The 27126-nt window shown below is 43.3% G+C and overlaps 1 protein-coding gene and 2 non-coding genes across 5 annotated transcripts in view; all 3 read right to left on the bottom strand.

The window, feature by feature from the left end:
• Nucleotides 1-27126, bottom strand: part of MTUS2 (microtubule associated scaffold protein 2) — a 589185-nt gene that overhangs the window by 52624 nt on the left and 509435 nt on the right. For 2 of the 3 annotated variants that reach the window (XM_047723045.1, XM_047723044.1), the window contains exon 9: nt 6886-6952. In XM_047723045.1, coding sequence (XP_047579001.1) covers nt 6886-6952 — 67 coding nt within the window. Of the gene's footprint in view, nt 1-6885; nt 6953-18141; nt 18628-27126 lie in introns of those variants that run through there. The other variant, XM_047723046.1, reaches the window with a different exon arrangement.
• On the bottom strand, nt 9167-9271 carry LOC125096621 (U6 spliceosomal RNA). Its single transcript, XR_007126295.1, has one exon. It is a non-coding gene; the product is annotated as a U6 spliceosomal RNA (small nuclear RNA).
• LOC125096694 (U1 spliceosomal RNA) lies at nt 22254-22417 on the bottom strand. The gene has a single exon (XR_007126351.1). It is a non-coding gene; the product is annotated as a U1 spliceosomal RNA (small nuclear RNA).

Raw genomic sequence — 27126 nt, 5'->3', positions numbered from 1 at the left:
CACACACACAAAAGACATATCATGTAATAGAGCTTGCTAAGTATAAGCACTACGTAAAGACAAGGTCTTGTGATCATAAAACCAAAAGACATTTCATACATAAAATCATCTCACAAATATACTTCCAGCGGTGGGTAGGTGTAGGTGTGTGTTGCTAGTTATAAATGAAAATAAACTGAAAAACCTACTCTAGTTAGGAACTTAAGAGCATAATAAATAGGGGCGCCTGGGTGGCTCGGTGGGTTAGGCCTCTGCCTTTGGCCCAGGTCATGATCCCTGGGTCCTGGGATCGAGCCCCGCGTCCGGCTCTCTGTTCAGCGGGGAGCCTGCTTCCCTTCCTCTCTCTCTGCCTGCCTCTCTGCCTACTTGTGATTTCTGTCTGTCAAATAAATGAATAAAATCTTAAAAAAAAAAAGAGCATAATAAATAACACCTCAGTGCTTACTGCCACAAACTTAGATTTCTATATACCTTTATATCAAAACACTCACAATTCTTTAATATCTCCTTTTTTAAATCATAGAAAACATTTAAGTATTTTTTTGCTTTGTTTCAATAAGCTGACTTGAATCAAAATGTGTATTTAATAATTTAGCTTTCTCTATAATACCTTAGAAACTTAGCCAGAGTGATTGCTTTGTTAAACATTGCATGCTTTTTTAATTTATTATTTATTTATTTATTTTTAAGAGTTTATTTATTTGACAGAGATCCACCCAGGTGCCCCTGCATGCTTTTTTTAAACTATATTTCATGTTAAGTGTTTTTAAAGTGTTCAAGAGAGATAAAAAGGCGAAGTCTATCTTAAGTCTGAAGCTGGCAGAAAAATAAAACCTGTGTGTCGGACTTGGGATGGGGATAGCTAGAACAGACATTGCTTGTAACAAGGTCAAGAGAGGAGGGTCTGAGAGCTGGTGATGGAAGACGCACCGGAAGCAGAAGGTGGCTCTGTCCACCAGCATTACGGCTTGGGGGCAGTGGCAGGTAAATAAAGCCAAAAGGAGGGCTACTGGGGTGATCGAGAGCTTTGAAGACGAGAGGCAATTTCACACCAAATCAGAGAGTCCCAGCTTTGTGCAGACCTGAGGCAGGAATCCAGGGGAAGGAGTACAGTGGGGTTAGTGTTGTTCCACCTTGAACCTGCAGGACTTCTGGCTGAGTGAGCATCAGTGCACCTGGGAGTGTGAGCCAGAAGGCTCAGTTTAAAGCCAGATGTGCACGGCATATGTTTTTTCTATCTGGTGGAGTTCATCTAATTCATAGATATGTTTTTAAGGAATTCATACTTTTCTTAAGGTTCAGGTTTCCTAGTAAGGCAGTCTTGCTGGAGAGAGGACCATAAATACCCACCCACCTGTGGTCAGTAACTTGAAGCATAAGATCTCGAAAGAAGATAATCTGCGTCTAAGAAGAACAGCTTATAAATCTATTTCAGCATTTACAAATATAAGCATGACCCTTCAATTATTCATTATTTGACTTCCCCATTTGGAGAGCACCACTCTATCTAAAAATTGAGGCTTATATTTTAAGAACTACATTTTCTGGGAATTTTAAAAAAGTGATTAAAAAAATCAAATAGCTATTTCTAGCCTCTTTGCTCTTCCTTCCCTGGATGTGGTGCTGGATTCTGGTTCCCTGGAGATCTAAAATGTCCTTCATCCCACAATCACTACTGCTTGGCTCTTCTGAGGACAGCCCCAGTTAAGGTCAACTCCAAACACAAGGTAAGACCCCTAGTCCCTGAAGGGTGACTTGAGGATGAGAAGCTTTCAAGAGGAGGATGAGCTGAGAGCCTTGTCTCCACATCCACAGGAGACATGACGTAACACAGATGATAGCAATTTTAGCCACTCCGCAGGGACTCGACTCCTAGACCACAAAATTCGCCACCCCAAACTTCACCCGGGTACACAATCGGGGATTCCGGTTTCTTCTCAGGTGTGTGTGTGTGTGTGTGTGTGTGAGAGAGAGAGAGAGAGAGAGAAGAGAAGAGACAGGGGGCGAGAGAGGAGAAGGAAAGGAGGGAGGGAGAGGGCAGAGAGAAATACTGATGGAATTTCCTCTTTATAAGGCAACCTCGCTACACGGAGACTAAATCCACCATAATCTTTTATCTTGATTTATAGAAAAAATATCAAGGATCTGTCACATACAGATGAGTTTAGAACAAACGTGAAATCTATCCAAATGATTCGTCCACACTTTGAGACTATATTCCCAAGAAAATGACATGAGGAAAACAGTAATTTGCATAACACTGCAAATAATAGCAAAAAAGGGGAAAATCTAAGGGCTCCAAGGAGAGATGTAACTTCTAGTTTGGCAGCATGATTAAAGGTTTCATATAACTATTAAATGGTAACTATGGAAAGTCTTTCTCCTCCCTTTCTCTTTCTTTCTTTCTTTCATTCTTTCTTTCCATGAAAAGAGGAAACAAGTAGACTTTTTCTTTCCATAGGTGTGCAGAATGGGCCAGGCCTGTGCTCTGGTCATTCACTGGGGCAGCAGGGTAGTAGGTGCTCAGGAATTGTGCTCTTTCCTTTCCTATAGGCATCTATCCAGATCCTAGTCATCCTGCAAAGTCCATCTCAGACAGGCCCTCCTCCATGGAGCTTCGATTGTAAGCTACCTGAGGACACGAGTGAGTCTTGGTCACCACTGACCAGTATATAGCTCTAGGTCACAGCTAGCCCTCTTGTTACCTTTGTGCAAAACCAAAAGAAGTGCTCCTTCCTCTGGTGGGAATGGCCCCAAGCCCGGGCACAGGGTGGGTGGCTGTGGCTGTGGCACAGAGTGGCTGAAATGTGGATGCATGTCATTCTCTACTAAGAGGGGGATGCCCCATTGCAGGGTACAAATGACCCCACCATCCATGGTGACCCTGCCTGGCCTGTGCTTTATCTACCCTAGGTGTTCAATAACCCAACCAGGGAGAAGGGAAGCTTGAGACTGGGTTATAAACACCCTTCCAGGCTGGCCAACGCATCAGGGAACTGGCAGAGAGTAAGCTATCTGGAGAGGACACAGAAGTTCCTGGACCCCCTAGCCCCGGGCCCCAAATACGCGTCCTACGCAACTGTGCAAGTCTTATGTTTGGCTGTTCCTGAGTTGTGTCCTTTCTAATGCATGCAAGTCACGTGTTTTCCTGAGCTCTGTAAGTCACTCTGGTGAATTACTGGACCTGCGAAGGGGGTGGTGGAAACCCCTGGATTTGAAGCCAGTTGTTTAGCAGCACAGGTGGCCCCTGGAGCGTGTGACCAGCATCCAAAGTGGGGTGGGCCTTGTGAGAGTGGTCCTTAGCCTGTGGGGATGCCCTAACCCTGGACAGTTAGTGTTAGAATTGGATTCAGTTGTTGGACACCTAGTCAGTATGGAAAAATCTCCCATACACCTCATGTCAGAAAACATCACGCGTTAGGAGATGTTCTTGAAGTTTATGTAAATTGAGTCCCTACTTAAAAAAACTATTATAATCAGAATTCTCCATCAGTGTGGGATAACACACATCAAAACCTCTGACTGAAGCACTAGTCAAAATATATAACTTCTAGAAGATTCTGTGGTAGCTCTACCAGACATGTCACAATTGGGAATGTATTGTAAATATGAAGTGTGCCAGCAGACACACCAGGGGATTAATTTCTGTGGTTGGTTCGAAAGCCCATCTAACCTAGCTGGGAGGGGACTCAGAGATGGACAGCCCTAGCCTGACAGGCCAAGGTGAAGAAAGGGGGAGGATATTCTTTTCCTTTTTCTGGGACTCGGGCCAACTCTATGCATAATTTCAGAGCAGGTAGAATTTGTCCTCTGCATCTTTCCTTTCTGTACCCTTTCCCCTCCCACCTGGGCTTCTTTCCCTAGGCTTTCTAGCTGCCCAAAGCTCTCCACTGGGGCAACCCCACCCTCCCAGGACTACCCCAAATTCCCTACAGCCCACTCCTTGTCTCTGATCAGAAATCCCCATTCCTTCAATGTAGTTCATTGGTTCTCAAATTTCACTGTACTTTATAAACAGCTGGGAATTAAAGGAAAGCAAAACAAAAAAACCCAAGCCCCATTCTCAAATATTTTGATTCTATTGCTCTAGAGGTCTTGGGAACTGTTATTTTAAAAAGCATTGCAGGTGATTCTAATATGCCCCAGGGCTGAGACCCACCTCTCCCCACCAACCCCTCCACCAGCTAAGGGGATTCTATCTAGATACCAAAACCCTTTGATTGCATTTATTCCCACCAAGGATGTAAACAACTGATGTGTACTTATGAGGAGAGGCTTTTGGAATTCAGGGTTCAAATACAACAGGTTTGAGTGGATTGTTTAGATCTGGGGCACAGGCCAGCCCTGTTCTGAGATCTGCAGTAAAGACTTCTAAACCATTCTGGTTGGTTGCTGCTTCTCCCTCTTCCATGTCTGATTTCACAACACATGGAAATTCCAGCTCCCCCCAGCCTCCCCCCTGCTGCCCTTCATGACCCCACATGATGCCCCACTCCAATGGCCCCCATCTGATTCTGCTGACAGGGCTGGTGGTAAGGAGACAGGATTGCCCACCTCTAGATGGGCAATCTCTAGACGACCATTCTAAAATCAACTTTATAAGCTTAGTTCCCTTTTTCCTTCGGGGATATGCCCTGCTGGCCAAGATCTGAGAACTCGCGGACCTTAGAGTTCACAGTAGCTCCCCACACTGCACTGTCTGTCTTCTCTCACAAATGCAGGCTCTGCATTGGCTAAGGAAGTTGCAGCCGAAGCATCCACTGGGCTGAGTGAGGGGTAGAATGGTCCAGGCCCTGCTGTTGCCAAGGCCTTCTGCACCGCCATCTCACCATTGATTCATTTGGCAGATGATTTCTGGTTCTATTCTTAGCGCTACGGCAGACATCAAATAAGACTGAAATACAAAAACTCAGTGTACTCCTTGCGTGGTTCCTGCTGACTTCAGAAGCTTCAGGAAAGGGCAGAGGGAAGCGGCACTGGATTGGACACATCCCATCTGGTAGGATCAGGGTGCACATCCCAGAACCAAAGCTTATCCGTGGGGCTGCCGGCATCGCTCTGGGGAGAAATTCAGGTGACAGTGGAAGATTTTGTCCTCTATTTTCAGATTCAAGGTGCTACACAACTAATAGGGAATCTCCTTTACAGACTGCTTCATCAGCATTACCCTCCTTAATCTACTTTCCTTTTTAGGAAGGGGAACCTGAGGGACAGAGAGGTTAGCCAACTTGCTCGACCTGAACTTGGGTCATTGGCCTGCAAAGCCCATGCTCAGAACCACTAAGTCGCAGACAATCTAAAAACTCATTCGAGAAACACACTCATTCGTGGCCCTCGGCATCCCGGGAGCCCCTCTCACAAACTCCACTCTGCTCCGCAGGCCTTCTTTGGGAAACCTACTGTATAGGGGCTCAGACACTGCAGGGGATGGCCAGGGGTGGGGTCCCCTGCAGCTGGGTAGGGATCACACACAGGCAAGGCTAGGAAGGAGGAATGGCTCTTTATGGCTTTCCCACAGGGGCCTGCTCTCCCCAGAAGGGAGAAAAGCCCACTGTTGACCTATCTCAATGACAAAAGAAGCAGGAAACTCACAGTGAAGTAGAAATCCTCAATTTTTTTTAAAAAAAGGGAAAAAATAAAGGGGAGGGGAGAAGGGAAAACTGTGTTTGGAAATCACTGTGGGGTCTACTGCACGTCTCAGGCCCACGTTCCCCAGGGAAGTCTGGGCTTCAGATTCAAGGCCTGTTTGCATGGCTGGCCTGAAGAAAAAGGTTCGGTGCCACCTGCAAGGATGGCTGGGATGGTTTAGGTCCCTTCACTTGTGAAGGGAGCCACACCTGTGCTTGGCGGGCTGCCCGCATGACCACATGGGTTGCAGGTGAAGTGTTCTCTGTAAAGAGAAGAGAGCAGGCCAAGGGGGAAAGGCCACCCTAATTTCACCTTTGCTGACTGATTCCTGGGGAGACAGACGAACACATCCCCAAGAGACAAATGGGATCAAGAAATTGGAACACAGAGGGCTGCCTGGGTGGCTCAGTCAGTTAAGCAGCTGCCTTTGGCTCAGGTCATGATCCCAGAGTCCTGGGATTGAGTCCCGCATCTGGGCCCACCCCACCTGCTCAGCAGGGAGTCTGCTTCTTCCTCTGCATGCTGCTCTGCCTACTTGTGCTTTCTCTCTCTGTCAAATAAATAAATAGAACCTTGAGGGGAAAAAAAAGAAATTGGAACATGGAAAATACTTGGTCTGCTCTTTAGGTTAGAGGTGAGAGCCCATCCAAGTCTCGGACACCCCCAGTCTGGGGATCATCCTGTCATCTGCAAGGTCTCTTCTGGTTCAGAGTGAGCTATACCATAAGCTAGCCAAAGACTAGGAGTTTCGACATGAACCCTAGCGTGTTTAATCCGTCCAGGCTCATGTTTCCGATCTCATTTTATATCATAGCGTGTCTCATGGCTACGGTAGCAAGAAGCCTTGGGATATCCGCAGAGATAGACTGCAGAGAGCACCTCGTGTTACTCAGCAAAGCTCTGCTGCTTCCTTTGGAGCTCTGCCTGCGCCGGGGGTACCAATACGCAGGGGTACTGCTCCCAGCACACCACACAGACGGATGTGCGTGCTGCCATCTGCAAAGAGTGCAGTCGAGGCCAGATTAGTTCCGCCCATGAACTGTTTATGAAGCTGTCCTTGTAACAACAGAGACAAACAAATTACGGCTCCCTACAAGGCTTCCCTAACCCACCCGCTGTGCTGGGGAAGATGCTTCATTTTTCCAGGCAGCCCTGCCCTGGCTGATCACAGGAGACATAATTGCTTTTGTTAACACACATTCACAGGTATCAGGAAAAGACAGTCTTTAGGCTCCTCATTGTCAATGCCCTACTTACCAACTTCATCCCTGATGTTTGCAAGCTCGATTGACAGCTCTTTTTCTTTCACAAGGGCACTTTCATTCTGCAAAGACAAAACGGATACCGAGAGTCCCCTAGTTTTATGCTAGATAAGCACTTTCACATGTTTCATTAATGCATCATATTAAGCAAATATTTCTAGGTGTAGCCCATAAGGAGGCAATTTTCTCATTATATGAGCAGAGAAAAAAATCACAAAGCAGAGTCTGACTCGTTCATTTGTATCACATTCAAATCGCAAAGCTTGCAATGTAATAATAATACCCCTGGTTGTACTTTTCTCTGTATTGTTCTCTTGTCTACATCGTCCTACAATACTTTGCGAGCCTACGCCCCGCACAGTAATCACCTGGTAGGTGTTACGATACCCTGTTAATTGTTATCACTAGTAGGAGATTTTTGACCATGAAGACATCCATGCCGTACTTCTCCGAAGGGAGAATGATTATTTTACCATCTGTCCCCTTACACTTACCCTTTTGTCCATACATACATGGTCGGCTACCTAATAATGAACAGAAAACTTAACATGAAACAGTTTTCTTTGTAAGGAGCCCAACACCAACATTCAAGGTTTCCGAGTTTTTTGTTGCATTTTTCTGCAGCACTAGAAGGAACAAGAGGAAAAGTCCCACTTGAAATGCTCTTTAGTGCAAAGGGCGCCATGTGTAATTAAATGACTGCTAAGTTGTTTTCAGATCATATGTCTTCCCTGACATAAAACAGGAGTCCCTGAAGAAATGCTGAATTTGTAATCTGGGTTACGGAGCCACCAGAAATAGTGACATGTGTTATACTTTCAAGGTTACTAATAATAACGAGGCAAGGTGAGCTATATAAATCCTCTTCACGTTAGAGATACCAAAAATGTAGGCCTTCACAGAAAGTCTCTTCCTTCTGTAGAATGTGCTCCCAGAGCAAACACTTCCCAAAAGGGAAGTGAAACTAAAATGTGTACCATATATCTAGCATGAATATTATAAAAAATATTATTATATTTTTCTTAACCTCCTTTGACTCCGACCACAGCCCCTCCAAAGAACCGGTATCCAATGGAAATCAGCAGTGCACACCATCTTATGTCTGTGGCTGTGGTGTCTACATCCAGGTAACACATGTGCTACGCTGGGTCAATGGGATGGACGGTCCCACGTTATCCAAAGGATGTTTGCTATGCAATGTCATAACATCACAATACCTAAGTAAAACTCTATTTGCATAAGAAACTGAGAACTATTATAGTCGCCGCCATCAACGATTCTTAGCTTATGTTTTCTTTTTTAAAGAATAAGGTAGCAAAAATAAATCCTCTGAAGGACAAGGACTTCCATTTTATTCATGAAGCCTCATTCCTTCCATCTCAGCCCACAGTATCTTTGCCTTTCCTGAATTTGAAGGCTAGCAAACACATCTGAGAGTAGATGTTTTCCTAATCACTAAGCAATGCTGCCTCTATGTCATGCCCGCCGCACAGGGTCGTTATGAGGGTTGAAGAAATTAATATGTGCAAAGTAGTTAGACGGTTGCCTGACACTTAGCAAGCTCTATATAAATGTTTTCCTTTCATTTCATTTGCAACTGGATAATATCCTACATATACTAGGGGCTTCTCCATATTAAGGATCTAAATGTGTTTAGAATGGGCATATTCTTATGTTCTGTTTTTTGTTTTGTTTTGCTTTTTAAAATAACTTTTTGGGGGCACCTGGGTGGCTCAGTTGGTTGAGCGACTGCCTTCAGCTCAGTCATGATCCTGGAGTCGGGGGATTGAGTCCCACATCCGGCTCCCTGCGCAGCGGTGGAGTCTGCTTCTCCCTCTGACCTTCCCCCTCTCGTGCTTGCTCTCTCTCTCAAATACCTTCTTGGGGCGCCTTGGTGGCTCAGTTGGTTAACATCCAACTCTTGATTTCGGCTTAGGTCATGACCTCAGGGTCCTGGGATCAAGTGTGGGGCTCTACACTCAGCACAGAATCTGCTTGTCCCTCTCCCTTTTGCTACGCCCCCAACTCATGCTCTCTGTCTCAAAAAAAAGGCTTCTCGGCTCTGACCTGATTCTATTCTAAGTTTGAAGTCTGGTTAACAGGGAAAGAGTGAAAGAGTTCAATCAGGCAGATCACAGGGATTTTCTATGCTTGTTCTAACACAGCATAATGTGGTCAACTGACATTCAACTTGTTACTACAAATTAAGAAATGTGGTATTCCAGAGAGGGTAAATTTTAGTATCTACCCTGAGATAATCTTTTTTTTTTTTTTTTCCAAATATGGAATGCCTCTTGGATTTGCATGTCATCCTTGATTAGGGGCCATGTTAATCTTCTCTGTACCCGAAATAATCTTAAACTAGTGAAAAATTAACTTGTTTCTACTATCAAGAATAATTTTTGGAGATGCCTAGATGGCTCAATCAGTATAGCATGCCACTCTTGATCTTGGGGTTGTGAGTTTGAGCCCCATGTTGGGTGAAGAATTACTTAAAAATAAAATCTTAAAAAAAAAAAAGAATAATTTTTGATCCTCAGTTCCTAAGCACAGCCAGAGAACAGAAATAAAGCTGAACATTGAACAACACAAGTTTGAACTTCCTCGTGATTTTTTAAATAATATTTTCTTTCCCCCAATTTATTGTAAGAATACCATTATCTAATACATATAGCATGCAAAATATGTGTTAATCAACCATTATCAGTAAGGCTTCTGGTCGACAGTGGGTTATTACTCATTAAGTTTTTGGGGAGTCAAAAGTTATATACAGATTTTCGGCTGTGCAGGGTGTCAGGGACCCTAATCCCCGTGTTCTTCAAGGGTTAACTGCACTACACTTATCAGTCCCAAAATAGCATTATTAAAGTATTCACAGTGAGACTGCCGAAAGATACAGACTTAGATGAGCTTAGGCAGTGAACAACCAGAACTTAAAACACAACAAACCAACTCTAATTTCTAATGCTCTCATGTGAGCCAACACTTGCCTCAGCTCCGAACAGCAGCACTGTCCCCCAATCTGGCCCCAGGGAAAGAAGCCCTGAGTGGATGTTAACAGTGTCCTGCCCAGCCATCTCCCAAATGACCATAGATCCCTCTATACTTTCCAGCCATGGGAAAATAAGACATTTGAGGAAGGAGTGGCTTACAGGTCCAGTAAGGAGGACAGGCCTCAGCGGGAGATAGTGCTGATGATGGTAGAGGTTGCGGGTGACCTTCAGACTTGAACCACTTTGATGAAAAGCTGATGCCTATACTTCCCACCAGGACTACCCCTCCCATCTTTGCTTTAGGAAAAACATGCCGAGAGAAGATAAGAAGCAAAAATGAAAGGGAGCAGATGGGAAGAGAAGAGAGATGGAAGGGGATATAGGCAGGGGCCAGGGGAGACTACAGATCCAGCACCCTCTCCATCTTGAGAGGCAGCGAGGGGGAAGACTGAAGGAAGATAACCCGACCCCACCCGCATCGCCAAACTTTTGCAAGCATAGCCTGTAAGCCTGTAATACCAACCAGTTTCAAACTAGAGTCCTCAAGTGGCGTACTAAGGAAGGACTGATCAGTTGCCAAAGATTAGCAACCAACCTGAAGATGTCAACGTCAAGGAGAACAACTAAACTCTCGTAAGGTCTGCCTAGTTACTACACTTACATTAGTGTGAACCTTTCCAAACACTTCACTATGCCAGGCACAGAGCTGGGTAAGCCCTTGACCTCGATTAGTCCTCCAAATGCTGTCAGGTGGGCCCTGGGTTCTATTTCCCTGTGGAGAGAATAGAACTGGGGCTCCATGGCTAAGCAACCAGCCCCTGCATGCCTGGTTAGGAAACGGTGAAGCCAGAGTCCATACTCTTTGCTGAACACTAACACACTGGGAGGGCCTCCTCCCCCCACATGCTTATACAGACACAGCATCAAGATCCAAATCACATGGATCCTCAGATGGGATCTGAGCACGGAGTTTCATACCTAACTCTGAGTGAGTCAGTGTCCGCTCCTGACTACTTAAAAAAAAAAAAAAAAAAAAAAAAATCCTTGGTTGGATTCACACCCATCCTACCACTAGAACTACCATCCTGTCTCCATGGTATTGATTTATGGGTCACATGCCAGTACCTGTCTGGTAGAGCGTACCAGGGCTGTAAGACCTGCTAGGGTAGCTATTCTGTTTTCCCCATCAGCTGTCCCTAACCCCTTCTGGGGGCCCGCTAATTCATTCCTCCTGAAGATGCTGGCTCAGCCTAGCGCCGCTTGCTCAGGCCAGCCTATGCAGATTGGCGACAGTCCTTCCTTCTTAAGTGCTTGTTTTTGAAATGATACCAACTCTTCTAATTTATGAATTTTCTGCATCAGTGAAGTCACTTTTTGTTTCCTGCAGAATGACGTAAGGCTGCCCTGCGATGGAGTGAGTCAACAATGAGGACTGTAGGAACTCCCTTCCTTAAGGCAAGAAGGGAACCTCAAGAAACCTTCCATTCTCTCCCTGCCTCTAAGTTACCCTTCCACCCATCATGGCTCAACAGATTCCAGCAGTGATCCTGCAAGACCCCTAGGTTCTGTTGAGTACCCAGGAGGAAGGCCGCCCCAAAGGCTCCTTTCAAAAGGATGTCATGCCACTGCTCCCCTTCGCTCCCCAACCTAAGCCAGTCCAGCGTGATGACATGGTTGGTATGAAATTTGAGCAAGGCCTCCTCCGAGGGCCCAGTGTGAGATCAGTGCTTCCCTACATGGGGAATGAGTGGAAAATTCCTTACTGGTGCCAAGCACATGAGCTCCTGCTTTCACTCCAAAGGCCTAAAAATAGAACACAGTATTAACCATCCACACTAACCCGTTGATACTGTCCAGAAATCGCCAAGTCTAAAAGGCCATTCCTCTGCAATTACTGTTTACTCTAGGACAGGCTTAACTGGAAATGGACCCTTGGGGAACATTCATCTAAATCCCATACAACAGCTGTGTCTTCTTAGCCACCTCTTTTATTTATTTGGTCACGCACATACCCCTCTGTTGCACACTGAGTTCTCTATTCTCTTTAGCGTGATAGGCTGTATTCACAGATGGAATCTGAGATGAGCTAGCCCCATAAAACATCCAACTCTCCCCCTCTACCTCTAGCCTGGAACAGACCACCGCAAGTCGGCTACAGCGACGCCTACATTTCTTCTCACGTTTGGCTCTCTGTGCTAAGGTGCTCAGAGACCATGGGGGTGGAGGGGCACTGCTTTCAATCTTTCCTAGTGACACAAACCTGGCAAAGCATAAAACCTGCTAATCATTCCACTAGCTTCAAGTAACTGGGTGCGTGGCCAAGCCCGAAGCCAGCCTGCCACATGCCGTTACTGTAACGTGCTCGGTTGACGGGAGTTATCTGTTCAGGTGGCCGATGTTACCCATGTGAACTTGGTGGCAACAGAAAGTGAAAACGTCCCTCCTTGTTAGCCTCGCCCATGCGATTCTACCCTTGGGCATCTGCCACCTAAGCTCCCCCTTGAATCAGAAACCAACAGAACACTCCGCTTCTTATTAAAGCTGAACGTTGGGGGAACGGAGGTATCTTCACCCCCAATCCGTCAATCCAGAAATAGGGAATCCATACAAAACAGCACCGCTTTACTCAGTGCCTACTCAGTGCCAGGCAGACATACCAGGCAGGATATTTCTGCCTTCAAGGAGTTGAAGAGTCTCCCAGAGAGTCAGTAAGTGAAAATACAATTATAAAACAATGCGTCAGAACTCAAGCCCGCGGGGCTGTCTCTGGAGAATTCCTGAGCGGAGGATGAACATGCAGGAGGAATGTTGGGCGCCCCCAGGTGAAAGCCGGGAGGATCCTGACACAAAACAGTACCGGAGGCTATTTCTGGGAACCTGTGTCACCTCTATCATGCAGGTCCTTCTCTTTCTCTCACCTGTTCCTGCCTCTGCTCTGTGATTCTCCCTGAAGGAGTTCTTGATCAGCTACAAGGGGGCTGATGACAATTTCATAAAATTCACTACAATTCTGAGTGTTTTAACCAGCTGTCCTCTCCCCCACCACACACACACATAAAAAATATACACATGTTGGAGCATCTGGGTGGCTCAGTTAGTTAAGCATCTGTCTTCGGCTCAGGTCATGATCCCAGGGTCCTGGGATCAAGCCCCATATCGAGCTTTCTGCTCAGTGGAGAGCCTACCTCTCCCTCTCCTTCTGCCTGCTTCTCTGCCTGCTTATACACACTCTCTCTCTCTCCCCGCCTTCTGTCAAATAAATAAATAAAATCTTAAAATAAAATAAAATAAAAAATAAAAATATATACATGTAAGCCCACGGACTCCCAACTAATATCTCTTTTTTTCTATCCTTTTAGCCTGCCCTGGAGTCAATGCAGGTAAAACCAATTCAACTATGCAAGTTGGGCCACCTTCTCACAGGCTAAACACAAGAACCACACAGGGAATTAAATAAGACATCTATAGAATTATGCTGTTTGAAGAAACTTCCAGATTTTTTATTGTGAATTTCTGAAATTCAAAGTGGACATACACACACATGAAGTTACAAAGAGGTTAAGTTTTTCATTCTTCCCAGAAACAATACTGCTTTTTACCCATGGCTCCATGAGCTCAGGTTAGGCTTTAATTCTACGTGGCAGAACTTTGTCTTCCTAGGGAAATATTTTCTTCTGTATTTCAAAATGAACCAGTCACTAGGAGACATCAACAGAACGCATAAGTCTTCAGTGTTGTTTTCGTACCACCCTTTGTGAACGCTGCATTCATTTTCAATATTAATACGGGGAAGATTGGCCAGATTCATAACATGGCTCTGTGGAAAATTCCTTTGGGAGGTGGACTGACCTTTTGTTTTTCATTTCAGTTATTATGGCTTTAAGGCAGTACCAATGCCCTGCTTTGACTCAGTCAATAAATATTATTTTTTTTCACCCATAATTAATATAAGGCACTGTATTTTTGTGTCTGCTTTTCTACTCTGCAATAAAATTTAATATAGACTAGTCAAGGGAAAGTATCCCTCACATTTAATATTCTTAATTACATGTCAGTGTCTGCTTGTGTGCAAAATGAACAAAACCACATCTTGCTTTAAAAGAAATCAGAAAGACTAAACTTAGGGTGCATCACCCAGGCTTTTTCCTGTGTATTGGTGATTACAAAATATCTAGCTTCCTAAGATGCTGTACTTAATAAGGCAAGGCCATACCCCACCTGGATTACTAATCAACAACTAGAAAGGACAGACTCTTAGGGGCCGCAAGGTGAAGGAATGTGAATCCACAGAAGTAATGCTGGGACATTCTGGATCTCAGGGAAAGCAAAAGAAAGGAAAATGAGCCAGTGCTACGATTTTTAATTCCTTTATGCACCCCTACAGAAGTTTCTTGATCTTCCTGGATTTTATCTTATCACCTTCCCAAATTTATTACTGTCAGGTACTAGATGCCTGGGAAAAACAGTGAGGTGCCTTCTCCCAACCCACACCCCTCCCAACAGTGTAGAGAAAAGACCAGCCTTTGTGATTATAATCAATACATTAAGATTAGGGTGGAGATATGCAAAGTAACCCCCAAGGGGTATAGCACTGTACCTAAGCCAGCAAGACAAGGTGATTTGTGAAGAGAGCAAAAGGAGCTTAGAAAAGGCCATCATCAAGGCAGGTGACAATCACGCAGCCTTCTCAAGTACATTTCCGGCTGGAGGGGTGATGGGACACGGACACATAGGCTCTGAGGCCACTGAATGCCTAAAGACCATAACTTGCTGGCTCAGATTCCATTCTCATCAAAGCCTCTTATGAAGTTGGACTTTTTTTTTTTATTAAAGATTTTATTTATTTATTTGACAGCCAGAGATCACAAGTAGGCAGAGAGGCAGGCAGAGAGAGAGAGGAGGAAGCAGGCTCCCTGCTGAGCAGAGAGCCTGATGCGGGGCTTGATCCCAGGACCCTGAGATCATGACCTGAGCCGAAGGCAGAGGCTTAACCCACTGAGCCACCCAGTGCCCCTGAAGCTGGACTTTTGACTCTAAAAAGAAATACATGTTTCTCAGGCTTGTTATGGTTTGTTTGCTTGTCAGTGACATTTCTTATTGTTAAAAAAAAAACAAGTTGGCACTCTAGTTTACATCCAGTTTATTTCTCTCAATAACTCAATGCTCCTAAGAATGATCAGCTCTGAAAGGCTAAGGGTAAAGAGTTTCTGTGTGTGCAGGGGTGCTGGCTGGATCCTGCACCCAGACTTTGAAATCCATCTGTGTGTCCCAATGGCCTTCCCTGGTATCACCTTTCCTTTCAAAATACCTATAGAATGAGTCCTTCTATAGATTGCCTCTCTGTTCGAAATCCCAAGATGGATTTCTACTGCTTATAACTCAAGTTAAAAAACTTGGGTCTGGCTTTCAGCCTGGAAAATATTTCCCCAGCACTCCCTATGTGCCTGGGTTTCCCACTGTGTTTACATTCATCTTTCATCAAACGGGGCTAACGCACCTTGACTCATGCACTCCTTGCTTAGAATTACATTCCTGTTCCTCACACAGTTCATTAAAACTCCACCCCGTTCCTCAAAGTGTAGTTCATGTTCCATATTTTCCAGGAAACCTTGCCTAAGATTACAGCATGGATTTCTCCTTTCCCTAGATTCCAGAAACAGGCATGGTCAGTGTCACATGACTTTCATACTCCAGTTTTCTACTCATGTATTAATTGGTCCACATGTGCTATTGTTGCCTCCCCAGCTTGTAATTTCTCTGGGCAAGATGGAAGTACGACCCACCAAATAACTGGTCAACTCCACAGGGCAGGCTGGGCCCTTCTGAGACTTCTTTGACAGCTCCCATAATAACTGGGCAATAAATCTTGTAGATACTGTAAACCAGTGATAAATATTGTCCATGAAGAGGTTTTTTGAAAAGCTGAAAATACATAAAGCACAATCAGCTTTAAAAAACCATTTGCTCATTTAACACATTTTTATTTATTTTATACTTCAGGCAAGATTCTATACTTTCTCCCAGTAAATAAAGGCGAAAGCAGCATCTTCGGGTTTACATTTCTTAGCCTCATCTCTGAAACTATTACTTAAAAGTATAAAGTATCTTTAATTGTCCCACGACTCTTTATAGAACATATTGAAGCTACACTGTAATTAGAAATTGTTTTAACATTTCAAAAATTGAGTTCTCAAAGTTAAGTTTTTTTATTTTGTGCCCATATTTCTGGGGAAATGTTTCTTTCTTTCTTTCTTTTTTTTTTGTGGTTGATTAGGCTGGTCTAAAGGAAGCAAGGTTTATCAATTATTTCATCAGGCCTCTTTGAAATGTTGATGCTGGGATTGTTAGAGCTAATGAACAGACTGGTAGATTTTTTACCTTGGGATTTAAAGAAGCTGGAGACTGGAGAGGAATCCCGTAATACCCTCAGCATCCAATGCCTGGCCCTATAGGTAACCGCTGAATAAACAAAGGATTTTGGCATCCTGCCTGTGAAGGTATCCTTACGGGCAGTCAACTAAATAAAACAATGACTTTTTTAATTTTAAAAAAGAAAATCCTCAATTCCTAAGATGAGCACCTATGACTATGTAGTTTCAAAACCTCCCTAGGGATATGCTCTGAACTATGACAAAGGAAAGTCAAGACATATGGTTTATACCTAATGAGAAAGTTGACAGATGGCAGTTTTTAATTTTTCGTCCGGAAAGAATAATTTGCAGTAAGTTTGAAGTTGCAAAGTAGAAACATTTAAAAGTTAACTTAAACATCACACTGCTGAAGAGAAGACATACTATTTGACTTCCCAAATCTCCAAATTAAAGAATGACACAGGGATGATTATTGTCAAGAACTTGATTTGAAACCCAAAAGGAGGACAGAGTCACTTTAAACTTTATTTTCTCAAAGAAGGCCTGCGGATGTCAGCTTCTATTTCTAAAACCTTTGAACCATGACTTAGGAATCTGGACATTGTAATGTTGTTGTACATTCAACAAATTCTTCCCTTTTATTACAACTACCGTGACAAAGCTTCTTTCAACACCTTTTGGCGACCACTTCTCTTGAAAAAGGGCTTAATCGCTTCGATATCAAATTTGCAGATAATTGAGTGCAAATGTCTTTTATTTGTATTTGTTAAAAGCTCATGAATGTGTATATAAATATTTTAGTTCATACTCATGGTAGTAAAAGCAAAACCCATTGAAACAGTTACCCCTACTGGAACAAAACTACGGGTAACTTTTAAAATATCAGTGTAATTTTCCTAGGTCAAAGTTCATAAACAGAACTGATAACGAAGATGTTCCCAAGTAACCTCCTTGTAATGAGTTTTATATTAAACTATTTATTTTCCTTCACCTGGTCACACACTATACCTCAAGCTATCTATATAGCCGATGCCCATGTGGGTAGAGAAGAGGCAATTTCAACCCTTTATTAGGTCCCATTTCATGCATCTTGGAGAAATCCAAATGTATGTGAGAAAAAAAAAATCACAGAGACAAGATTTTGTGCCAACATAATTTCTAGTAGTGAAATTAACAGCATCTCCCAACCTCTCTGTAAACTCAGAAGCAAATGTCAAAAGCAAAGAAAGGCTTTGTGTTGGAATTGTCATACAGTTCTCACTTGCTCCTGCTCTATTCTCAGGACCCTGGCTGTGAATTTTCCTTCCAGTGAAGACTCGAATACACCGCGGCTGCTTAAGGTTTTACCTCTATGTTATTCACCCCTATGTGATGCAAAGAAGTACAGCGAGGACAACAGCACCCTGCTTTCTTTTCTGACCTTAAGGATATAAATTACAAGGATGAATGTGGTTTATAAAAAAGAGTGGCAAACTTTCAAAGTTAGCAGCTGGCCAAAAGAAGCATGTCTAGCTCATCTAAATTCCCCACCGGAGCGTCTGGGGTTTCATAGGTACATTAAAATGCATTAGGAATATTCCAAGGATTTCTTGGCAGTCTGGATTTCAAGATGTTTGAGCGGAGCCCTGCTGTTTCGGGCAAATGCAACAGCTGCATTTAAGACTGTAGGAATAGAGAATTATGTAAGGCACTGCAGAGTAGGTGAGACCAAATGTTTCTGCAAACGGCACTCACAATTCAGCACACTGGAACCCGTAAGGGCAGCCTCGGGCTCACCAACAAAGCGCACACACATAGGAGGGGAGAGAGACAGAGGTGGCTGGCTCAGGCTTTCTCTCTGCTCTTTCAAAGGAGGGAGGGGAGAGAAGGGAGGAGGAAGGCAAGTACCGTCTTGTCCAGGCACTGAAGGCAGTTATAAGGCTTGGAGCAGCAGTGGCCCATCCCGGCAGGCTGGCTGGCCAGGGGCCCTCCTTCATTCAACGTGTCAGCGGGTAATTCCTAAGGCGAGGTAATGGCTCAGGCGAGAGGGGTGCGCCGCCGGGAGCTGTCACAACTTCCATGTGGTCCCCTCGGCTACCTTATTTCTCCTAATAACTTCAGGAATCCGGAGCCGGAGGAACGGGAGGAGGAGCGCAGCGCGGTGGTGGCGTTAGGCTCCTGCTGCTGGGAGGGGCAGGGCGGGAGCTGGGAGGGGAGGGACAGGCGGCTGGGAGGGTCACTCTGCCCCTGGAATCCTCTGAAGGAGGCAAATCAATAGTCGCAGAGCCAGCAAGCATTTCCCAGCGCCAGCTCCCTGGGAGGCCAGCCGCCTGCCCTTCCCGGGCGCCGCGGCCGCTCCCACCCACCCCTGAGCGCGCCGATGCGCCTCTGCGCGCCGCAGACACGCCTGGAGAGGACGCAGGAAACACAAAAGAAGAGCCTGGTCTTCCAGGGGTACTCTGGACTGAGCCCTGCGGAAGCCGCCGGGAGGGACTGGGCTCTGCTCGAATACAGGCTTGCTGTGTTCCTGAGAAGTACAGAACCCTATAGGCGTGAAGTGTATGGTCTTTCCTTCATGGAGCTCCTCCTCTGAGTACTGCTTGCTGCTGGGAACCACCAATGGCTCATTTTCAAATCGGTGTGCCGTGAACAAATTTGCCTTATTTGATGGTATCTTTGTAATTGAGATATCAATGTGGAATCGCTTGCGGAGGCAGACATGCACAGACCATTCAAGTGGTATAAGTAATTAAAATTGGGGTTTGGGGCAAATCTTTCTGCTGGGCATATTAGCATAAAAGCCCTAGAGGACTTGATCTTTCTAGGCAATGAGTAATTTTTCAAAACAGTTAAAAATCAGAAAGAGAAGGGGATGGAGGCAAAAGCCCCTCCCCCCCAAAGAGATGTGGTATTGAAAACATATATATTTATGTAATCTTAAAAATAAAAGAGGCAATAAAATAAAATAAAGTAAAAGAGGCAAATGGTTATGAGGTCAACTTGATAATTCCTGGTAACTCAAAGAAGAAACCCTGCAATGTACCACATGAAGAAATGTACAATTACCCCTTGGCCCGCTAAATTTGTAAGATTATGAACAGACAATAGTTGTAAAAATTAGATAATTTTACTAACTTGAGATCTTCCAAGGAGGTTTGAATTAAGGAGTACAGGCTATTTCAATTTGCTTGGAGAGAGGACAAGGATATTTGGTGATCAAATACAAACAGACTGAAAAGTGTGCCCTAAACTTGAAAAAATAAGTTCAAACCTTTCTTCAAAGTTCACCAGTAAACACTTGGGTAACAACTATACTAAAAAAAAAACAAAATAAAACAAAAAACTAACAGGTAACTTAGCACAGTTGTTTAGGAAGGAAACATGGCTGTATCTACCAAAATTGTATGTATGTATTTAAATTAAATTCCTATCAAAATTTTAAATGTATATCTCCTACATTAATACTCATGTAAATATGCAAGGATATATGCATAAGGATATTCCATTTAGTACTATTTCTAACAGCATAAAAATGGGAAACATCCTAGATATCCAGCACCTTTCCACCATATGGAAACATTGTTGAATGAGGAAATAAACTTTTATAAAACACAAAGCCAAACTATACATATAGACCCATTTGTAAATGTCCAGAAGAAAGCTTCTGGGAAAATGCACACTGTTCAGAGAAGAACATCTTACCCTCGGGAAATGGGAAATAGGAGTAAGAGGGCAAATTTCCACTTTTTTTCACCCTCTTGCCAGCATGTGTGTGTGTGTTTAATTAATTAATTAATTGATTGATTGATTTTTATTGTTTGAAAATAGAGGGCGCTGGTGGAAGACAGTGAGCACAGCCCAAGCTAGGTCACGTCAGAGGCACCAGCCTCCCTCCCTCTCACATAGGCTTACTCTCTGAAGGGAGAGGGAGAGAAGCTCATGCCACCCTGAGCTGAAACCTGCATGGAGAGCTGTTCCTGGGACTTTTGAAACCTTGGGAGAAGACCTTTCTATTGCAAGAAGCAGTGCCTTGGTGCACCCAGGTTCACAGCAGCCCAAAGGCGGGAACGACTCAAGTGTCCACTGACTGATGAATGGACAAGATGTGATTTATTCCTACAGTGAAATATGATTCAGCCTTAAAAAGGAAGGGAATTCTGACGCATGCCTCTACGTGGATGTAGCTTGGGGACATTAAGTGAAGTAAGCCAGTCACGAAAAGACAAAGAGACTGTATGATTCCATTTATAGGAGGTACCCAGAGCAGTCAAATCCGTAGAGACAGAAAGTAGAATGGTGGTTGCTAGGGACTAGGGGGTGGGTATTTGCAAGATAAAAAGAATCCTAAAGATTGGTTGCATAAAAGTGCAAATGTGTGGCATGCCCTTGAGCTCATGTCCACTGAAATGGTTAAAATGGTAAATTTTTTGTCACGTGTATTTTAACACAGCTATCTATCTATTTTAAAGTGGTGATTTGCGTTCTACCTGGAGACAGACAGTCCTTGCACAAGAGGTACCTATCTGATCAAGTCACGGATAGAGCAAAGCCCCTGCTGGAGAAGGAACCAGCAGAACCTGGGGAGGTGCTAAGAAGAACCACCGTAATATACTTCTCCCCACAGTAATGTAAAGCATGACTTCTTTGGCACAATTGTCTTTCTGCACCTTAGGAAAAGTTTCTTTCTCCATTAGAATGTAGATTGCACCGTACTAGAAAATTACTTCTTGTTGTTGGATGATGCATGGGAGCGCTTGCCCACCCAATGGCCCATGGGAGATTAGGGTGGGATTCAGGAGGCTGCACAAGAAAGCCAGGATTCAGCTCCCCCCGCCCTTTTATTCACAGCTTATTATTTTTAACACTTACTAATAGGAGATATTTAAAACCACTGTACTTTTTAATTTGCATTTCTTTGCACAAGTAATTTGTTCCTTAGCAATACGCATTTTCTCTTTTGTGAATTATGTATCTATAGTCTTTGCCTGTTGGTATCCTAGGGTTTTTAAAGTTATTTCTGTAAAGCTGACTGAATTTTCTTTTTTATCAGTTTCAGAGGTAGAATTTAGTGATCATCAGTTGCCTAAAACACACAGTGCTCATGACATCATGTGCTCTCCAGCTTCCCTTCTTGTGCAGAAGGCAGTAAGGGCAGGTGACTGGGGTGGCCCAGCCCATCCCACAGGGAGTTGCTGAGATCACAGGCATGGTAAGATCTCAGCACAAATAACCCGGATTTTGAGAGACGCACTAATGTCCTGGAGTTGTGCCGTGTTTCTTTCCTTATATGTTAAAATGCTTGAAATCTACTCAAAAATGGAGGGATAAATACAAAGGACCTTCCTATACCCATTTCTAGTTTCAACAGTGGTCAATACTTTGGCACATTTCCTCTATTCCCCTTTTTTCCTTTTTTTTTTTTTTCCATGCCTGCAACCCCCAGATTCAGCAATTACAGAGATTTTTCTTACTTTATTTCCATGTGTCCCTTTGATTTTCTTAAAGTATTTTGAAGCAAAACCTGGCACACTTTATTATGCACTGGTAAAAATTATGAACATTTTTATAAAATCACAATGTCATTAAAACACCAAACAAACACCAAACAATACATCCTTGGCATCTAATGGCTACTTCATAACAAAATTTTCCTGATTTCTCAAATTATTTTACTGGTTTAGCTGGTTTTCTTGAGAAACTAGGTCCACAAACTACACTTGGTGTTGTCTCTTAGACCTAGTTTGTCAACCCCAGTGCCCTCCCACTGCCCTCCCTTTTTTTTTTTTTAAGATTTTATTTATTGACAGACAAAGATCACAAGTAGGCAGCGAGGCAGGCAGAGAGAGAGGAGGAAGCAGGTTCCCTACTGAGCAGAGAGCCCGAAGCAGGGATCAATCCCAGGATCCTGAGATCATGAACTGAGCTGAAGGCAGAGGCATTAACCACTGAGCCACCCAGGTCCCCTACCACCCCCCTCCCCCACTCTCCCATTCTTTCTTTCTTTTTTTTTTTTTTTTTTCCAGGGGAAAGCGCGAATGCAGTCCCCCACTACCACAAATTATGCAGTCGAGTTTCCCACATTTGGGGAAATCTCAGGGGTCAGCACATCCGGAGTGCAATGGATAAGCCTCGCCCTGGGAAAACCACCTTCGTGATCATGGTATCTCCCCTGCCAGGTAAGTATATCCCACCCTCCCTTTCTAACCAACCCCCAGCCCTGCCCTGGGAGCTGACTTGCTCAGAAACTGGGTTGACTGGCCTGTAGAATATCCCACATTCTGGTTTTGCCTCTTTTCTTCCTTTGTCATGCCATTTCCCTTGTTCCTACATCCCTGAAATGAAATGTTCTTGCGGCTGGATGAGATTCAGGTTTCATTTACTTGGGCAGCAATATCTCAGCTGTGATGTTGTGTGCGTACTATATTATATCCCACCAGGAAGCACATGATGTCTGGCTGGCCCATTTTTAGTGAGGCTACCGTGGATCAGGTGTGACAGCTTCACTTCCTCCTTGTAAAATTCCCCATCAACCTTTCCTCTAACAGATGGTTCCATCTGTTAGTGATTATTCCTGAATCAATTATTTCACTGGGACTTAGAATAGGATGTTCTGATCCCATCACGCTTCTGCATTTACTAGCTGGAATTTTTTTATGTACGAAAAAATTTTTCATCATCGACTAGGGTGACTTCAGTTCCCTGCAATACAGTTTATTACAGGAAAGATGGGATCAGTGCTTAATCCTTTCAAGTGCCAATTTTTTTAAGGAAGACTTGGTGTTGTGATGGTACCCAATGAGGTTGTTTTCTTTCTCTCACTCTTTCAAAATATTATAAACATATTTTTATGTTAATACACACAATGTGTCTTAGTCAGTTGCATTTATTATCCTTTTTAGACGCTCAGTTTATTTCATCCCTGGCCAATGAGAGCACCTTCTTGTTGGTCCCTGTGCTCTTTTAACACAACTCTACACTCCTCGCCTTCTGTATCCTAGGCTCATCTCAGATATTTCCTGCTTCAGATCTGAGAGCAGCCATCCCCTCCATGAGCCCTGGCTCCTTCTAGTTGGGAATGAGAAATTAGATATTAAAATCCAGTGCCTGTTTTTTTGTCTTTTGAGTGCCTCCTGGTAGGAGTAAGATTTTCCTTGTAGGAAGTGACCACCCCCAGACAAAACGTCCTTAGGTCACTGAAGAAATTGGGATGGGGCCCTGGGCTGGGGATAGGAAATGACAGTCCTTCCGTTGGGCTTTTAGAAGTGGAAAAATGCTCAGTGAAACTTCCTTTGAGGGAGATAAACTGGACATGTAACATGGTAGCAAGCCTAGGGCTAGGGAGGGAGGTACCCTCCACCATAAAATTTTCTAAGGAGTCTCCAAAGTGTTTGAATATCTGAAAAAAAAGACTGAACTTCTTGAAGACATACAGAATGGGGGTTTAGACTACTGTAATTTGGCATAAAAGGAAGCTGTGACCTCATAGGCTGATAAAATCTGGGACATTTTGGTTCTCAATATTTTAAAAGTTTGAGATGGTTTTAATTCTTTGCATATTTTCATACACTGGAACAGGAGTGAGCCTTTAGCAAAGTTAGAAGGTCTGTTGGTATATATCTTCAGAGAAAACCTTATAAATGCTCTATGTTTTAGAGCAATAACTAATTTATTTTAATTTTTAAATTGTATTTATTTTTATTTTTTATTTTTAACCAAAGATTTTTATTTAACTATATTGTTTCAATTTTTATAATAATCATACACTATCCTTAAAATTAAAAATAAATTTGAAAACTTTTTATTTTATTTTTTATAAACATATAATATATTTTTATCCCCAGGGGTACAGGTCTGTGAATCGCCAAGTTTACACACTTCACAGCACTCACCATAGCACATACCCTCCCCAATGTCCATAATCCCACCCCCCCAACTCCCCTCCCCCCATCAACCCTCAGTTTGTTTTGTGAGATTAAGAGTCACTTATGGTTTGTCTCCCTCCCAATCCCATCTTGTTTCATTTACTATTCTCCTACCCCCTTAACCCCTCATGTTGTATCTCCTCTCCCTCATATCAGGGAGATCATATGATAGTTGTCTTTCTCTGATTGACTTATTTCGCTAAGCATGATACCCTCTAGTTCCATCCACGTCGTCGCAAATGGCAAGATTTCATTTCTTTTGATGGCTGCATAGTATTCCATTGTGTATATATACCACATCTTCTTTATCCATTCGTCTGTTGATGGACATCTAGGTTCTTTCCATAGTTTGGCTATCGTCGACATTGCTGCTATAAACATTCGGGTGCACGTGCCCCTTCGGATCACTACGTTTGTATCTTTAGGGTAAATACCCAGCAGTGCCATTACTGGGTCATAGGGTAGTTCTATTTTCAACATTTTGAGGAACCTCCATGCTGTTTTCCAGAGTGGTTGCACCAGCTTGCATTCCCACCAACAGTGTAGGAGGGATCCCCTTTCTCCGCATCCTCACCAGCATCTGTCATTTCCTGACTTGTTAATTTTAGCCATTCTGACTGGTGTGAGGTGATATCTCATGGTGGTTTTGATTTGTATTTCCCTGATGCCGAGTGATATGGAGCACTTTTTCATGTGTCTGTTGGCCATCTGGATGTCTTCTTTGCAGAAATGTCTGTTCATGTCCTCTGCCCATTTCTTGATTGGATTCTTTGTTCTTTGGGTGTTGAGTTTGCTAAGTTCTTTATAGATTTTGGACACTAGCCCTTTATCTGCTATGTCATTTGCAAATATCTTCTCCCAGTTGTCTTTTGGTTTTGTTAATTGTTTCCTTTGCTGTGCAAAATCTTTTGATCTTGATAAAATCCCAATAGTTCATTTTTGCCCTTGCTTCCCTTGCCTTTGGCGATGTTCCTAGGAAGATGTTGCTGCGGCTGAGGTCGAAGAGGTTGCTGCCTGTGTTCTCCTCAAGGATTTTGATGGATTCCTTTCTCACATTGAGATCCTTCATCCATTTGGAGTCTATTTTCGTGTGTGGTGTAAGGAAATGATCCAATTTCATTTTTCTGCATGTGGCTGTCCAATTTTCCCAACACCATTTATTGAAGAGGCTGTCTTTTTCCATTGGACATTCTTTCCTGCTTTGTCAAAGATTAGTTAGGAATAAACCTAACCAAAGAGACTAAGAATCTATACACAGAAAACTATAAAGTACTCATGAAAGAAATTGAGGAAGACACAAAAAAATGGAAAAATGTTCCATGCTCCTGGATTGGAAGAACAAATATTGTGAAAATGTCTATGCTACCTAAAGCAATCTACACATTTAATGCAATTCCTATCAAAGTACCATCCATTTTTTTCAAAGAAATGGAACAAATAATCCTAAAATTTATATGGAATCAGAAAAGACCTCGAATAGCCAAAGGAATATTGAAAAAGAAAACCAAAGTTGGTGGCATCACAATTCCGGACTTCAAGCTCTATTACAAAGCTGTCATCATCAAGACAGCATGGTACTGGCACAAAAACAGACACATATATCAATGGAACAGAATAGAGAGCCCAGAAATAGACCCTCAACTCTATGGTCAACTAAATTTGAAAACTTTTGAAAAATATTGTCACTATGTACTATAACAAAGCCTTATAAAAACTGGGAAAATGTATGTTTTTCATTCATTTTTAGAGCTTTTGAAGTTTGAATTTTAATTTCTCTCTCTCTCTCTCTCTTTTTTTTTTTTTGCCAATGATGAATATTCACTGATTATTAACAGACACCAAGCACTGTGCTCAGGGCTTGCTAAAACCCCTCCTGGAACCCTCACAAAACCATATGAGATAAGCCCTATTATCCTCTGCATTTTGCAGACGAGAAAACGGAGGCTCAAAGATTGCACAACCTAACCTGCCAGGTGAACAATAGAGTGCGGTCTTCAACCCAGATCTGACTCCAAAGCTTACTCCCTCAGCCACTGTGTTTTACTTACTGCATTGCACTTGTTGAGTTCAAGGCAATTTTTTTTTAAAAATCTGTAAGCCGTATACAATTGCCAGTTTGTGTTATGTTTTAATCTAGATAAGGGATCTGAGCATATGAAAATATAAAAGGAAATTCAAACACATTTATGAAATAAATATTTTCAGAACTTGGAACAAGCGTCTCTACTGTAGTTTTTTTTTTAACATACATTTACAAACCCATGCACAAATCACTTTAAATTGACATAGCAGAAACCATGTGTATGAGTCAGTGTTAAAATGTTCAATTTTATTTTTTCTGTTTGTCTTCCTTAAAGTTGGACTTCCTTACCCCTCTCCCACCCATGATCACCCCAGTAAGGTTCAAATCTCCTGCTCAGACTGGACTCCCCTGTCCCAGTCCAGCCACTTTCCCTCCTCTGCCCTGATCCTCCCATTTAGAGGGAATTTTCTCCTCTCTGTGACATCATGACATTCTGTAACCTTGCTCTTTCTAATGATATTCTGCTTCATGTGGTAGTATTTGCTTCTATCTGTCTTCCCCTAAATATCACAGCCCCTTTGTCGTGCCTCACTTGTGTTCACACCCATCACACCCACAACACTAGCAAGCTGCCTGGACAACAGGTCCCAGAGACATTTCCTGGGTGATGCCGGATGGGACTTCCAAGGAATCAAACCAGATAAAGGTGGCTTCCCGGCAGAGGCATTTTCATATTTTGTGCAGTTTGTAAGCCATGGGGTCGCTTGCAGGAGGTCAACGAGGTAGAAACTGTATCACTGTCTCACTGTTTATTTCCAAAGAAAACCATGAAAAATCCTTATGAAAGAGCCTCTTACAGATTGTCAAGGCAACCATCTGTTTATTTTGGTTGCACGGTCTATGCCCCTCCTTTTCCCATGCATCTAAAATACGAGCTGCAGTTCTCAC

This window comes from Lutra lutra, chromosome 3 (genome assembly GCF_902655055.1).
Source record: "Lutra lutra chromosome 3, mLutLut1.2, whole genome shotgun sequence".
Taxonomy (NCBI): Eukaryota; Metazoa; Chordata; class Mammalia; order Carnivora; family Mustelidae; genus Lutra; species Lutra lutra.
Note: the sequence above shows the minus strand (reverse complement) of the source record. Positions and strands in the feature narration are given on the sequence as shown.